At 38.8% G+C, this 16,164-nt stretch overlaps 1 protein-coding gene across 5 annotated transcripts in view; it reads left to right on the forward strand.

The window, feature by feature from the left end:
- The window catches only part of SBF2 (SET binding factor 2), a 473,595-nt gene that overhangs the window by 385,508 nt on the left and 71,923 nt on the right, over positions 1–16,164 (forward strand). For all 5 annotated transcript variants that reach the window (XM_081540685.1, XM_081540683.1, XM_081540686.1 and 2 more), the window contains 4 exons: positions 9,278–9,448; positions 12,242–12,504; positions 13,725–13,897; positions 15,010–15,083. In XM_081540685.1, coding sequence (XP_081396811.1) covers positions 9,278–9,448; positions 12,242–12,504; positions 13,725–13,897; positions 15,010–15,083 — 681 coding nt within the window. The remainder of the gene's footprint in view (positions 1–9,277; positions 9,449–12,241; positions 12,505–13,724; positions 13,898–15,009; positions 15,084–16,164) is intronic.

A 16,164-nucleotide genomic window follows, 5' to 3' on the forward strand; every position in this document is an offset into this window, starting at 1 on the left:
ATGTAATCATAGCATAATTGGCTTGTTTTTTTTTTGACATATAGCATAAGCACTTCACTCATAAGCACATCATCATATTAACCACTTCAATTGTAGCATAATATTTTTTGTGTTAATAAGGTACCATCATTTGCCTGACCTTTCTTCTCTATAGTTAAACATTAAAATTGTGAACTTTGGAGGGGGGATGTGGTATAACTATTAAGGATAATGCTAAAATAAACATTTTTGTTGAGCTTTTGGGCCATTTGCAAGTACACCTCGTGAGAACTGTGACTCACCAAATTTCTCCATTTCCTGTGCCAGAACTCACTGATGCCTTTCTTCTATCGCTCCTTTTGCCCATAGACCCCAGAGAAGATACCTGGATATGGATCTGCTAGTCTTTTTGCTGATTATATTCTCCCAATTAGGCCCTTTAACCTCCTGGGTTACAGTGCTGTTATAAACAACATTATTAGGTGCATCAGTCCACAAGATCCACAGGACTAAGCATAGTTATAAATATGTTTTAAAATCTGCAGGTTCATAGAAATATCAATAGGAAAAGAAAAACTAAACTATTCATCTATAATGGCTGCTAAAGAAATAACTCATTGCTTTTAAAACTGAAAAATGAAAAAAAAAAAAACCTGAAAAATGAAGGGATAAAATCATATATTTATCCTACTTTCTAATATAGACTATATGTTTGGGTCTCCAAACAGTTGATGAGAGGAAGTTTTTCTTTATATAAATATCCTAGCTAATAAGTGAGGAAGATTTATATGATCTAAGGAGAAGCTAGAGGGCAGTGCCAACAAATGTTCAAACTATTGTACAGTCGTGCTCATTTCACATGCTAGTAAGATTCTGCTCAAAATCCTTCAAGCTAGGCTTCAGCAGTACATGAACCAAGAACTTCCAGATGTACAAGCTGGGTTTAGAAAAGACAGAGAAACCAGAGATCAAATTGCCAACATCCATTGGATCATAGAAAAAAGCAAGAGAATTCCAGAAAAACAACTACTTCTGTTCATTGACTAAGCTAAAGCCTTTGACTGTGTGGATAACAGCGATCTGTGTCAAATTCTCAAAGAGATAGGAATACCAACCCATCTTACCTGTCTTCTGAGAAACCTGTATGCAGGTCAAAAAGCAACAGTTAGAACCAGACATGGAACAACCGACTGGTTCAAAATTGGGAAAGGAGTATGACAAGGCTGTATATTGTCACCCTGCTTATTTAACTTATATGCAGAGTACATCATGCAGAATGCCAGACTGGATGAATCACAAGCTGGAATCAAGATTGCCAGGAAAAATATCAACAAACAACTTCAGATGTGCAGATGATACCACTCTAATGGCAGAAAGTGAAGAGGAGCTAAAGAGCCACTAGATGAGGGTGAAAGAGGAGAGTGAAAAAACTGGCTTGAAACTCACCATGAAAAAATTAAGATCATGGCGTCTTGTCCCATCACTTCATGGCAAATAGGAGGGGGAAAAGTTGAAGCAGTGGAAATTTTTTTTGTTTTCTTAGGCTCCAAAATCACTGCAGATGGTGACTGCAGCCTTGAAATTAGAAGACTCTTGCTGCGTGGAAGGAAAGCTATAATAAACCTACATAGCCTATTAAAAAGCAGAGACATCACTGTGCTGACAAAAGACCGTACAGTCAAAGCTATGGTTTTTCCAATAGTCATGTTCAGATGTGGCAGTTGTACTGGAAAGAACACTGAGTGCTAAAGAACTAATGCTTTTGAACTGTGGTAGTGGAGCAGACTCTTGAGAGTCCCTTGGACAGCAAGGAAATCAAACCAGTCGATCCTAAAGAAAATCAACTCCAATATTCATTGGAAGGACTGGTGCTGAAGCTGAAGCTCCTATCCCTTGGCCACCTAAGGTGAAGGGCTGACTCATTGGAAAAGACCCTGATGCTGGGGAAGATTGGAGGCAAAAGAAGGGGGCAGCAAGAAGATAAGAGGGCTAGATAGCATTACCTACCCAATAGACATGAATTTGAGCAAACTCCAGGAGATAATGAAGGACTGAGGAGCCTGGCATACTGCAGTCCATGGGGTCACAAAGAGTCGGACATGACTTAGCAACTGAACAATAACAACAATAAGTGAGAAAGTAATGGTAGAATGAGAATATCAGTATTTTATTGCTCCTAATGATTAATGAATCCAGGCATTGACTGTCAGTGGCCTTTAAGACTGCAAAAAGAGAAACAACCAGATGTGTCTCTTATAATGGTATCTGTGAAATATTGTTGCCAAACAGTGAAGCCTGACTCCAGTCATGCTTCTAGATGCAGCTACCAATTTGTAGGAAATGTAGAGGACAAAAGAATATTTCACATGAGATCACTGGGATGCAGTCAGCAACCACTAGACAGATGGAAACTCTGTTGGACAAATGATCCAGTTTCTTCAAAAAATAGATTGCAGATGGGTGGAGGGGAGAGGTGGACAGACAGGTGGTAGAGAAATCTAGAGATTAAAACCTACCTCATATACACACACACACACACACACACACACACACACACACACACACACACACACGTATGTATGTGTGTGTGTGTGTGTATATATATATATATATATATATATATATATGGACTGTGTTTGAGTCCTTCCTGAGTCAAACAAACTGATTCTAAAAAAAATAAATAAATAAGTAAAAATAAAAAACAAGGAAAATCAAAGGAAAACTTTTTTAACATTTAAAAGGTATTTTAAACTCTGACTAGATATTTTATATTAAAGAATTATTAAGTTTTCAAACAGTAGATTTCTAGGAAGTCTGTGCGAAGTAATTTCTCATTAAAAAAATAACCAGTGTATAGTAACCCAAAAATGTTTATTGGTACAAATAACAATGGGAATATTTCTTAGACTCCTCTCAAGTAGTTCCAGGCGCTATTAAATAGTACTGAAACTATTCATCAAAGCTGAAAGTTGATATGAACCACTGTTTCTAATAGCTAAAAGGTAGAAACAATACAAATATCCATTAACAGGAACAAGGAAATGCTATATATTCATACAGTGGAATTCTACTCAGTAAATTGTGCAATGAATAAGAAATTAAATTCTCTAGCTAAACTACCTGAGTTTGAAACCCAGCTCTGGTTCCAGTATTTCCTGGCAATATTCTCTTGGACAAATTACTTGACTTCTCTGTGCCTCTGTTTCTTCCCTTTTAAAACAGGGGTAATAATAGTATTTATCTCAGTGGATTGTGTGGCTTCCCCGGGGGCTCAGTAGTAAAGAATCCACCTGCAATTCAGGAGACACAGGAGATTCAGGTTTGATCCCTGGGTGGGAAAGATAGCATGCACACACAGTAGATTATAAAATTGCTGTAAGAACTAAGTAATTTCATAAATATATTTAGTGAGAAACCAATACAAGTTAGTTATAATAATTATTATTTATTACCTTAATAAGTCTAGCAACATAATATGTAAAAAGCCAAGTGGCAGAGTAAGACACAATATGATACTACTTATATAAAGTTTCAAAACCTACCAAAAAGGAGCAGGTATTTGCATCCTGTTTTGTGTTTTTAGGAATACTAAACCCAAGCAAAGGACTTGACAACTCTGTATTTGATTTCTACTAAATTTTGGACAATAAAGGAAAGAAATTGATTCATCTTCTCTCTCAGTATGTCAGTATTTGCTAAGCATCTTAATACAGAGAATCATTAAAAGGATACATGGTTTAAGGACTTCAACCCTGTCATTCCAACTACTGACAATGGTACATCAAATGAATATTGGGCAATGCTGCGAATGAATATATTTCTTGTGTAGAAATTGTGTGTTTGGATCTTCTAAGGAGTCCAGGAGAGGTTTAGATGATTATGCATTTAAAGTTACTTGCACTGCTCAGTATCAAGGAAAAACTATAGTAGATTCTCGCATTACATCCTTTAAATTATTTGATTACTCACCTTTCTGTAAACCTCACTGACAAATGAACACGATATTCTAAATACTCATTTCTTGTAAGCCCCTGTCTGTCCCTTCTGAGTTGTATGTATTTTGTCCCAATTAATTATATAGTTTAATTAAATATTGCATAAATTGATGAAATATAAACTGTATATTTTGAAAAAGATTAGTAAGGAATAAGATGAAACCTGCAGTGTAATCCTGTATATTCTTTATGGATACAAACAGGTATAAAAACATAAATGGGAATGAAAAATAATTCAAGATCATTGTTGCCTTTCAGATAGGAGAGAAATGGGATGAAGAGTTTCAATCAAATCTATAATGTTGTATGTCTCTTGTTAAAAAAATAATGCACAAAATCAAATGTGTTAAGATGTGGCTAAGAGTTGATAAATACAGGTTTTAGATACACATTTTTCCCATTCCTGTCTTCCTTTTGTCTGTCAAGACTGAGCATTTCCAAAGTTCATCAGAATACATTCAGAAGTTAATTCTTAAAGTGACTTAATATGTGGGCTTCATTAAGCCAGTGTAGAATCATAAAAGGACTGACTGGCACCAGCCCTGAATTGTGCAGTGAGGTACTCTTGTATTCCAGTGTCCAGAACTGGATAAGAAATACCCAGCAGTTTAAACAGTGACTCTTTGTATTCTAATTATTATTTAAGACTATTAATATTTATGGACTCAGTCTTCTGAGTCCACCTTTTCTCCTAGAATCTGGTTTCCCTCTGAGCTTGGGCCTGGAGAGCAAACATATTTAGCCAGACAGACCTTAGACTGGCCTCTCATACTGATATCTTAACCTTCCCTTGACCAACTCATCTGAGAGGATTTGTATCCATCTATTTGGATTTGAATCTAGCCTGCTGGCTGGTAAGCCCCATGAAGTTTATTCTCCATATCCTGTCCCATGCTGGGTTTCCTTTGAATGCTCTGTGAAAAAATGAATGGCATTGCTTAATCTGGTACCTTCAGAGCTGTTTTTTTTCCTAGATAAGGAAGGAAGTCAACACATTTTTAAACATCTCATGAAATTACATGGCAAAATATCACTTGTTTCTTTAGGATAAAATCATAAGGATTATGAAATGTAAAGTAAATATTGTTGCCAGATTTGAAGAGGAAGAAAGGTATCATTTAACGACAGTATTCCTTACCATCACCATCACCCTCAGACCTTCAGTATGGATTGAGTCTCATCTGTTTGCAAAATAAAAGGTCATGAAGCTGGCGTATGGGCCAATTTGAGAAATCGTCTTAGGAAAGCCTTTTTTTCATACCAAAGAAGTGATTAGAATCATGAGATAGTTTTCTCCACAGGTGCTTATTTTCTTTGTTTACTGAAACTACTATCACAGGATATAGTGAATCTGAATCTCTGAGCAGTATTATTGTATCTTTCTGTAGATAATTATAGTTTTGTTTGGTGGAGTATCTTAATGTTTGTATCATACAGAAATGACATAAAATAATGGAAAACCTTATCTCTATTCCCTTCTCCGTGACCTTGGGAAAATCCATTTGCTTTATGAGATCTCTCAAATGTACAGTGAGAACGCACAGTATTCTTCTTCGACCCAACTTTCTAGCCCAGTCAGGCTGTAGAGCTCCATTTTTTGCAATTCCTATTTAAAAAGCCCTCATGGAATTTGGACAGAATAAGGTGCTACTGCCCTCTGCTGGTCCTCAGAACATACCTGCCCATCAGTGCAATGGTCTTGCCCATTCACACATCAAAGGTCTTAGTTTTCCTTGCTTGAGAAGCCATAGCAGGAAACCACAAAGAAAAGAAGCAAATTTCATGTTTAGAAAAATTATGTTTTAAGTATTTGGGAATTAATAATTTCTTATACATTTATCAGATGCCAGCACCATTTGTGACTGACTTGCTACCAAAAAGTGTGTATCCTATAATCCCTTCACCTTATTGTCATTTTCATCCAGTAAACAAGCTGTGGGTTCTGACACTTTGGGCTACTGTTTCACACCATTTTTCTGCCTTGGGACATATGCAGTCCACTTTTGTTGAAAACACTTAAAGAAGTTTTTACATAGTCATTTTTAGTTTTTTAATAAATAGGAAGATAATAATTGATATGTGCCAAGTAAAGTGAATATGCAGCATCAGTGAGAAAAATGCTAAAAGAAGGCAGGGCTTCATTATACTCTCAAATTCCTATAGAGCTCTGTCAAGTTGTAATAAGAGATTTATTATAATAACTTTTTTATTGAATTGATGATCCTAAAAGAACTTTATGTAAGAAACTGATAAGGATTTATTAAGAGCTCAGTTTTTCTGAGCTCATCTATGTTAATAAAATTTCAGAACTCCAAAATGTTAGAATCTGTTGTTATATTGTGTTCGTAAGAAATGGTGCTGCCTGACTATACTCATGGGAAAGGCACACTTGTAACTTGTTTAAATTTTATGCCTTTAAAATCTCTTTCATAATAGGTCTGTGTACTGCCACTGAGGTCACTGTTATTCCTTAGAGTGGTTGGGGCAAAAAAAAAAATACAAGTGCAACCTACATCCCAAGTATCCTCAAGCAGAGTGTAGAAGGAGTGTGTGACTCAGTGTCTGTCACTTCTGTTTACATATTCACAGAACCACACACATTTTATCCCTGATTTCCCATAGGTAGAGAGTTTACTTCAGTTCAATCGCTCAGTCGTGTCCGACTCTTTGCAACCCCATGAACCGCAGCACGCCAGGCCTCCCTGTCCATCACCAACTCCCTGAGTCCACCCAAACCCATGTCCATTGAGTCGGTGATGCCATCCAATCATCTCATCCTCTGTCGTCCCCTTCTCCTCCTGCCCTCAATCTTTCCCAGCATCGGGGTCTTTTCAAATGAGTCAGCTCTTCACATCAGGTGGCCAGAGTATTGGAGTTTCAGCTTCAACATCAGTCCTTCCAATGAACACCCAGGACTGATCTCCTTTAGGATGGACTGGCTGGATCTCCTTGCAGTCCAAGGGACTCTCAAGAGTCTTCTCCAAAACCACAGTTCAAAAGCATCAATTCTTCTGCGCTCAGCTTTCTTTATAGTCCAACTCTCACATCCATACATGACCACTGGAAAAACCATAGCCTTGACTAGACGGACCTTTGTTGACAAAATAATGTCTCTGCTTTTTAATATTCTGTGTAGGTTGGTCATAACTTTCCTTCCAATGAGTAAAACGTCTTTTAATCTCATGGTTGCAATCACCATCTGCAGTGATTTTGGAGCCCAGAAAAATAAAGTCAGCCACTATTTCCACTGTTCTCCATCTATTTGCCATGAAGTGATGGGTAGCTGTGTTTTAAATGAACAATCCTCATGCGACTTCACCTTAAGGATTTCCTGACCTTTGCTTCATGGTCAGTTATAGCTTATGGCTGCCTAAAAGAGTTAATAGATGATCACCCCAACAACAGTACATAGGCCTATCTTGAAAGGGACTTACACATGAGATGCAGAAGTACACAGACTCTAATAGGCAAAAATCACAGCCACCCCACTTCCAATTATTTAAGTACTACAGTACATTTCATGGTATGCGTGGTATCTATTCCAGTTGAAGATTTAGTCTGCTCTAGACCAAGAAGGCAGAGAAAGCAATGGCACCCCACTCCAGTACTCTTGTCTGGAAAATCCCATGGACGGAGGAGCCTGGTAGGCTACAGTCCATGGGGTCGCTAAGAGTCGGACACTACTGAGCGACTTCACTTTCACTTTTCCCTTTCATGCACTGGAGAAGGAAATGGCAACCCACTCCAGTATTCTTGCCTGGAGAATCCCAGGGACGGTGGAGCCTGGTGGGCTGCCATCTTTGGGGTCGCACAGAGTCGGACACGACTGAAGTGACTTAGCAGCAGACCAAGAAGGAAGTTTGTATGTATTGAGCATATAATTTTTTACCAGGTACCTTATACATTTGTTATGCGTCCTTAAGAAAAGAATGAACTGTTTGCTACATAACTGTTATGTATGCAACTTTAATAGTGATCTTTAGTGTTCAACATTTCAGCAGAAAAGAATTCACTTATTAATTGCTTCAAAAGATAACTTACATTATCAGAAACTTTAGTTTTACTGATAGAAAAAAAATTAACTCAATTCTAAAGAATAAAATGGACTGAAAAGTTGTCTAATGAGACCATTATCAAGTATTTGCTGAGAAATAATGGATTTAAATTTTTTTGAGACACTTTTAACTTTCAGAAATGAAAGGAACAGCTGTGGAAAGGTGAGTCAGATCATATCAGAGGTTTCAAGGCAGAATATTACTCTGGGAAATAAAATCCTAAAATGAAAGATTAAAATAACAGACAGTTGTACTAACCCTTATTCAATTTATATATGATTTGCTTTCAGTTTCTTTTCAAGATAATTTGCTGTAGTAAAAAGGGCGGGGGATTTGGAGACAAAGTTTGGGCTTGAAACCTAGTTCCACCACTTCTGTAATTGCTATTGGCCTTGGGCAATCACTTAGTTAAACTTTTTTGAACTTATGTGTCCTCTTCTTTAATTTGGCAATAACAGCATCTTACAAGATTTTCAGTATTGAATGAGGTGTATATCTATGAAGTGCCTCAAGTGACTGCAGAGTTAGTTTTCTTTCTCTCTGTTGTTAATCACAGAGTAAGGTTTACTCTTACTTAGAAGCCCAGCAGGAAGGCCTGGAAAGGAAGGTTTGGTTTTAGATGACCTCCCCACACCCAAACTTGGTTACCAGAAAATACCCTGGAAGCCCTGGACAGTCTGCTGGCAAGTGTGTGAGCCAGGCAGCAGCCTTGGTAAGGAGGTAAAGGGCTAGAGTGAGCAGGAGGGAAATTCATGATATGCCCTTATTCTGTGTGTAAGGCCAAGCTGTGGGCTCATTCGCATTTCAGTTAGTGCCCTCCTAACCCCACCAAAATGTACTCTAATACCAAGTAGAAAAAATTTTGAACTATCTGGAATTTTAGATTTAGGCTGTGATGGATTTTATTATATGTCCTAATTGTAATAATTACCCAACTCTACATTTCCTGCTATATGCACAGTACAGTGTTTAGGTACTTTTCATATATTCTCTAATTTGCATAATACTTTTGATTTTAAAATGTCCCTTTTAAGAGATAAAATGACAGAGACCTTTAAAGGATTTGATAGCAAGCCCAAAGTTGCCAGTTAAAAATGTGTACGTTGCTGATTGCTAAGCTTATATTGCCATAAGATATGTTTAGATAAATCCTTTGATCACATTCATGATTATCTGTGGCCTCTGTAACCTTCTGAACTGTCATGACCCTGTCAGCTCCACGGTGATATATATTATGTGTTTTCACAGAAACTGGCCCCTGGAGTCAGCCAGTTTGCTTACACCTGTGTACAGGACCACCCCATTTGGACAAATCAGCAGTTTTGGGAGACAACCTTTTATAATGCAGTGCAGGAACAGGTTCGCTCCCTATATCTCTCAGCCAAGGAGGACAATCATGCCCTGCATCTGAAGCAAAAGGTAAGATAAAGAAATGTATTTGTGTGGGGCTAGGGTCCTGGCTTCAAGGGAAGTTCAGTCAGGTATTATCTAGCCACTTCCTACCAGTGTATTTGGAGTTTACTTTAGGAAGCCCCCTGGTGAGCATCTTTCTTCTATTGATTCCTGATTTTTTTTTTCCCAAATAACTTCTTACTACAGTTCTGTAGCACTAGCATTGTTTTATTATATTTTAATAAGAATTCCCTGGAAACAATTATAGGAAGTTGAAACGAGTCAACCTAAAATACCTAACCAAATGTCTCTGTGCAATTAACTTCTTGCTGCTACTGCTGCTGCTAAGTCACTTCAGTTGTGTCCAACTCTGTGCAACCCCATAGACGGCAGCCCACCAGGCTCCGCCGTCTCTGGGATTCTCCAGGCAAGAACACTGGAGTGGGTTGCTATTTCCTTCTCCAATGCATGAAAGTGAAAAGTGAAAATGAAGTCGCTCAGTCGTGTCCGACTCTTCGCGACCCCATGAACTACAGCCCACCAGACTCCTCCGTCCATGGGATTTTCTAAGCAAGAGTACTGGAGTGGGTTACCAGTGCTTTCTCTTAACTTCTTGAAGAAACGTCAAATTAAAGTTGCGTGCTATGTCACTTCAGTCACGTCCGACTCTTTGCAACCCTATGGACTATAGCCCACCAGCCTCCTCTGTCCAGGGGATTCTCCAGGCAAGAATACTGGAGTGGGTTGCTATGCCCTCCTCCAGGGGATCTTCCCAACCCAGGGGTCAAACCTGCATCTCTTTTGTCTCCTGCATTGTCAGGCGGGTTCTTTACCACTAGTGCTGCCTGAGAAGCCCAAATTAAAGTTAATTGGAATTTTGAAATGTCATACACTAGCTGTCTGATCTTAGGCAATTCACTTTAGTTTTCTGTGTCTTATTTCGTCATTAGTAAAATGAGCAGACATGATTATTGTATGCTTTTAATGTCTAATACAAGTGTAGGGCATTGAAGAGTTGCTGGCACATACTAAATCATAAATGTTAGAAATTACTGTCTTTATTAATTGAACTTAGAGCAGCACTAAGGGCTGATTATTAGTGTTGATTCACTTTAAGAGTAATTTTTTGGAGTAATTTGTTGGGGGTTTTTTTTTAGCTTTTTTTTATTGAGTAATTTTTCCACATGCTGGACTAATACATCGCTGCTGATCCTTTCCTCCATTTTAAATTTTCCTTATACTATGTGAGATAAATGAACCTAGATAGCTAACTGAAACTGCCTGATATTCACAGATTTCTATGCCTCAAGTAAATTTAACCGTATTATTGGTCTACTAATGAACATGATAAGAACAGAAACTTTTAATAACAAATAGCACTATCTGACATCTATCAGATATTCCAAATTATTACTATACAATTAGTTTTAATTATTTTCTTAATTTAAAACTCAGATTTTTCTTTCAAAACACTAGATGCACTTGGGTAAAGGGGTAACTTGTGCCACATCTAAAGAGTATTAGCTTGAGGTCATGTTCTAGAGATGATTGGCCTGGTGAGGTGCTTTTGATAATTTTTAAAGAAAATATAGTGCTAACATGGGTATGAGGGGACCCAGGTGGCGCTAATGATAAAGAACCTGCCTGCCAGTGCAGGGGATGTAAGAGACACAGGTTCAATCCCTGGGTCAGGAAGATCCCCTGGAGAAGGAAATGGCAACTCACTCCAGTATTCTTGCCTGAGAAATCCCATGGACAGAGGAGCCTGCTGGGCTACAGTTCACAGGGTTGCAAAGAGTCTGATGTGACTGAAGTGACTTAGCACAACATTGGTATATCTCCAAAACATTCATAAAGCAAATACATGTTACTGCTTCTGTGTCCTCTATTTTGTAAAAGTGTGTCTCAGAGCCCCGGGTTAGATATGAGTAAGACTATAGATATACCCGGAGAAGGCAATGGCACCCCACTCCAGTACTCTTGCCTGGAAAATCGCATGGACGGAGGAGCCTGGTAGGCTACAGTCCATGGGGTCGCTAAGAGTCGGACACTACTGAGCAACTTCACTTTCACTTTTCCCTTTCATGCACTGGAGAAGGAAATGGCAACCCACTCCAGTATTCTTGCCTGGAGAATCCCAGGGACGGTGGAGCCTGGTGGGCTGCCATCTTGGGGTCGCACAGAGTCGGACACGACTGAAGTGACTTAGCATAGATATACCAGCTCTTCATAAGCTGTAAAGTACTGTGTAGGTGTGGGTTATTGCTGTTGTTTAACTCTTCAGCCTATAGGAAACCCCTCTTAAAAATCCCATGGACACCTGTATGCCCATTTAATGATCATGTTTGACTCCCACATTTACCAGAAAACCTAGCTCTACTTTTTTGTGACTTTGGTCATTCTGTCTTTTTCAACCAGAGAGCAGAAGAAAAGAAACATAGCAGAGTACTAGAAAGTGCTACTGGCACATTTGACCAGAGCATTCACAGGTGTTTCAGGTCAATAATCTTGTAACTGGCAGCTTGAAGGTGATAGAGCCAGAGATAAGTATCAATAAATACAGTGAAATGTTAGCAGTGAGAAGTGTGTACCTCAGTGCTTTGCTGCTGTCTCCTTGGATTTGTCACATGGTTCCATTCAAGGCCTGTTGGAGCTCAGAAAAAAGGAAGACTAAGTTTCGTGTTCTTGTTATATTTTTTTTATATATTTCCACTTTTACTGACATAGGTATTTAATAGATGAATTATTAAAACATCTTCCATGTTTTTTGAAGCTCATGTGAAGTGATAGATTTTGATTTTGTTTTGGTTTGGTTTTTAGGATAAACTTCCTGATGACCAGTATCAGGAGAAGACAGCAATGGACCTGGCAGCTGAGCAGCTACGCCTTTGGCCTACTCTGAGCAAATCAACTCAGCAGGAGCTGGTGCAGCGTGAGGAAAGCACTGTCTTTAGTCAGGCCATTCACTTTGCAAACCTCATGGTCAATCTGCTGGTTCCACTGGATTCAAGTAAAAACAAGCTCCTAAGAGCGTCAGCCCCAGGAGACTGGGAGAGTGGGAGCAACAGCATTGTCACAAACAGGTACTGAAATGTGGACATACACAGACACTCCTATCCTTCTTGGTTTAGCACAGAATATGAAGTATTTTGGGTAAATAGTGCTATATATATTTTAAAAATTAACCATTTTCCTCACCTTCAGACTTGCTCAGCTTTTCTCTATTAAAAGACTTCCACTACATCCAACTATTCTTAATTACCTCCCTCCCATACCCTCTTCTCTTTTATGACCTCTGATGACTTTTTAAATGTCTCACCCATTACTGATCTAGCCCTTTCAGTTACTTTCTGCCACAGCAACTTACAGAAAGCACTCTGGAAAAGTACTAATGGACTCTTTCTTATTAAAGTGATTGTTTGTTTCTTGGCCCTCCTTTTCCTCATCTTGCCCATTGCATTTGCCTATAATCATGTCCTCAACCATTCCTTGTTCTCACACTTTCCCTAGTGGCTCAGATGGTAAAGAAACTGCCTACAGAGCAGGAGACCCAGGTTTGATCCCTGGGTCACAAAGGTCCCCTGGGGAAGGGACTGGCTTCCCACTCCAGTATCCTTGCTTAGGAAATCCCACGGACAGAGGAGTTTGGCAGGCTTCAGTTCATGGGGTCACAAAGAGTCGGACACGACTGAGCGACTAACATTATCTCAACCCTAAATACTTCCTGTACCGCTGAAAATAAAACCCATAGACCATAAGGCCTAACAGGATCTGGCCCCTGGCTGCTGCTCAGACTTTATTTCCTACACTCTTCTATCGACCAAACTGGTCTCCCTGTTCAACATTCAAAGCATGATACTGCCTCAGGGCCTCTGTACTTGTTATTCCCGCAATCTGGGTTAGTCTCCCTGAAATAGTCACAAGAATCCCTTCATTTAGTTTTCTGCTCTGATGTCACCTATCCAGAGAGACCTTGCTGACTTCCTGTCTTAAGTAGCACATCCATCATTTTCTTATACCTTTTTTTCTTTCATGACATTTTCTACAATCTGATTTACATAGTGAGTGACTAAGGCACCTAAGTTGGGTTCAAAGGACAATGCCTGACGGTAGCTTCCAAGTGTAGGCGAGACATCACGTTTCGCCACTATCACTTATAGAGGAACTGTAGAGTTAAGTGAGGTTTCTTCTTGAGTGCACATCCCTTTGAGCAAGTTTAAAGTGCTGTGAAAAGTCGCCGTGATGTACTAGTCATTTGTTAAATTTGAGTACTGAGCATGATTTCTTCCCTTGACTTTCTTAGTATTGCAGGAAGCGTAGCTGAGAGCTACGATACAGAAAGCGGGTTTGAAGACTCAGAGAACAATGACATTGCCAATTCTGTTGTGCGTTTCATTACCCGATTTATCGACAAAGTTTGTACGGAGAGTGGAGTTACTCAGGATCATATCAAGAGCCTGCATTGCATGATACCAGGTAATCACTTTGCAGACATCAGAGAACCAGAATATTAGAAATAATTGAATAAGGATTATTCTTACAGGTCATTTTCCAGCATAGCACTTGGCTTCCAAGTAGCTTAGTCATGCTATTTATTTTTGTTTCGATTTGTTTTTTAAATAGTATTAAATTGTATAAAATATACGTCATACAATTTGCCATTTTAAACTGTCTTAAGTGTAAAATTCAGTGGCATTAATTATATTCACAATGCTGTATAACTACTACCAATTGTCTATTACCAAAGCTTTTTCATCACCCCATACAGACACTCTCGGAGACGGCAATGGCACCCCACTCCAGTACTCTTGCCTGGAAAATCCCATGGACGGAGGAGCCTAGTAGGCTGCAGTCCACGGGGTCGCGAAGAGTCGGACACGACTGAGCGACTTCACTTTCACTTTTCACTTTCATGCATTGGAGAAGGAAATGGCAACCCACTCCAGTGTTCTTGCCTGGAGAATCCCAGGGATGGCGGAGCCTGGTGGGCTGCCGTCTATGGGGTTGCACAGAGTCAGACACTACTGAAGCGACTTAGCAGCAGCAGCAGCAGCATACAGACACTCTGTACCCATTAAGCAGTAGCTTTCCATTCTCTACGCTGGCCCTTGGTTGCCCCTTAATTCCTTTTATGTCTATGAGTTTGCCTATTATAGATAATGCATATAAGTAAAATCATATAATACTTGTCTTTTTGTGTTGACTTATTTCCTTTAGCATAATGTTTTCAAGGTTTATCCACGTTGTAGCAGGTATTGTGACTTCATTCCTTTTATGACTGAATAATAATTATATAGATATACCATATTTTCTTTATCCATTCATCTGTTGATGGACACTTGAATTGTTGTGACCTTCTGGCTCTTGTAAATAGTACTACTATGAATATTCATACACAAGTGTCTGAGTTTTATTTTCAGTCTTTGGGGTATATACCTAGGAATTGCTGGGTCATATGATAATTCTGATGTTTAGCTTTTTGAAGAACCACCAAACTCTGATTAGTTTTCAGTTCTAAAATATCCAGAATTTGTTTTAATTCTGCTTGTTTGGTACTCTTTTGTTTTGAATTCTCTGACTCATCTCAGGAATTGTAGCTATGCACATTGAAACCCTAGAAGCAGTGCATCGAGAGAGTAGAAGACTTCCACCTATACAGAAGGTAATTATTCCGGACTGCATGCTTTGAGGGAGTAAGTAAAATCTCCTAAAATCAGCAACAGTAGATTGTTGTGCCACAGAAAGTACCTTCTAACATTCTACAAAGATCAGCTCTAGTTTTAATGATACATTAAACTTTGAGAGGAGTTTACATGTAGATCCTCATAAAAAGGATGGTGAAGCAGAATAGGAGATCAACAAAGGAGCAATAATAATCTCATGTTGAGTCTACTTTTATAGTTAGGGCATAAATTGTGAACATTCTAACTTCCAAGCCCAAGCCAAGGTTTTATGTTCTGCCTCCTTCCCCCCAAAAATGACTTAAGGCAATTACCATAAAATCACCAGGTTCCTGAATCTGTATACATTACAAGCATACATCACAAACATCTGGGAAGTCTATTAAAAATTGAGAGGCCTGAATCTCAGCCCAGCCTCCTGAATTGGAGTACCCTGGGACTTGGCCTGGGAATCTGTACTTTAATAAGCATCCCAGATGATTATTTTGCAGTTAATCTGGCACCAGTCTATGGAACTAGGGTTTAGGACCCTCTTACCTATGTAACAGAACTATTAAAAATAAATTCAAAGGAGAAATCAGAAGCCAGATGGAAAGGAAAGATGATTCTATCAGAAATCTGAGACACAGTGATCATTATACTTTGGCTTTACATTTTAGCTCTGAGCTTCCTCGAGCCAACAAAGAGAATTGTCCGTATTTGTATAGTTTTTATTGCTCAGTAAAAGAAAATAAGTGTATTAGAGCTTCAGGAGAGATGGACTTTTTTTTTTCTAGCACTAAACTCTTCAAGGGAGTGTATCATGTGGTTCCTTATTTCCCAGCATATGTAAATGGTCATAACTTGGCCATTTTTATTGTCTTAATCTTTATTAAAGGCTAAGAAGGGCTCTTTAAAGTCATGTCCATTTTTTAAAATATTTGTTTTTTCAGTTTGCAAACTAATGATGCTTTTGTATAAAACTGAAGCATTAAAGGAGCACACATGAAAGTCTCCCATGATTCTCCTCACCCTGACCTCTACCCTTATCTATGATAGTACCAGCTTTAACAGTTTGGTTCA

The sequence above is a fragment of the Giraffa tippelskirchi genome, chromosome 11, assembly GCF_054371585.1.
Source record: "Giraffa tippelskirchi isolate mGirTip1 chromosome 11, T2T-mGirTip1v1.2.pri, whole genome shotgun sequence".
NCBI classification, from domain to species: Eukaryota; Metazoa; Chordata; class Mammalia; order Artiodactyla; family Giraffidae; genus Giraffa; species Giraffa tippelskirchi.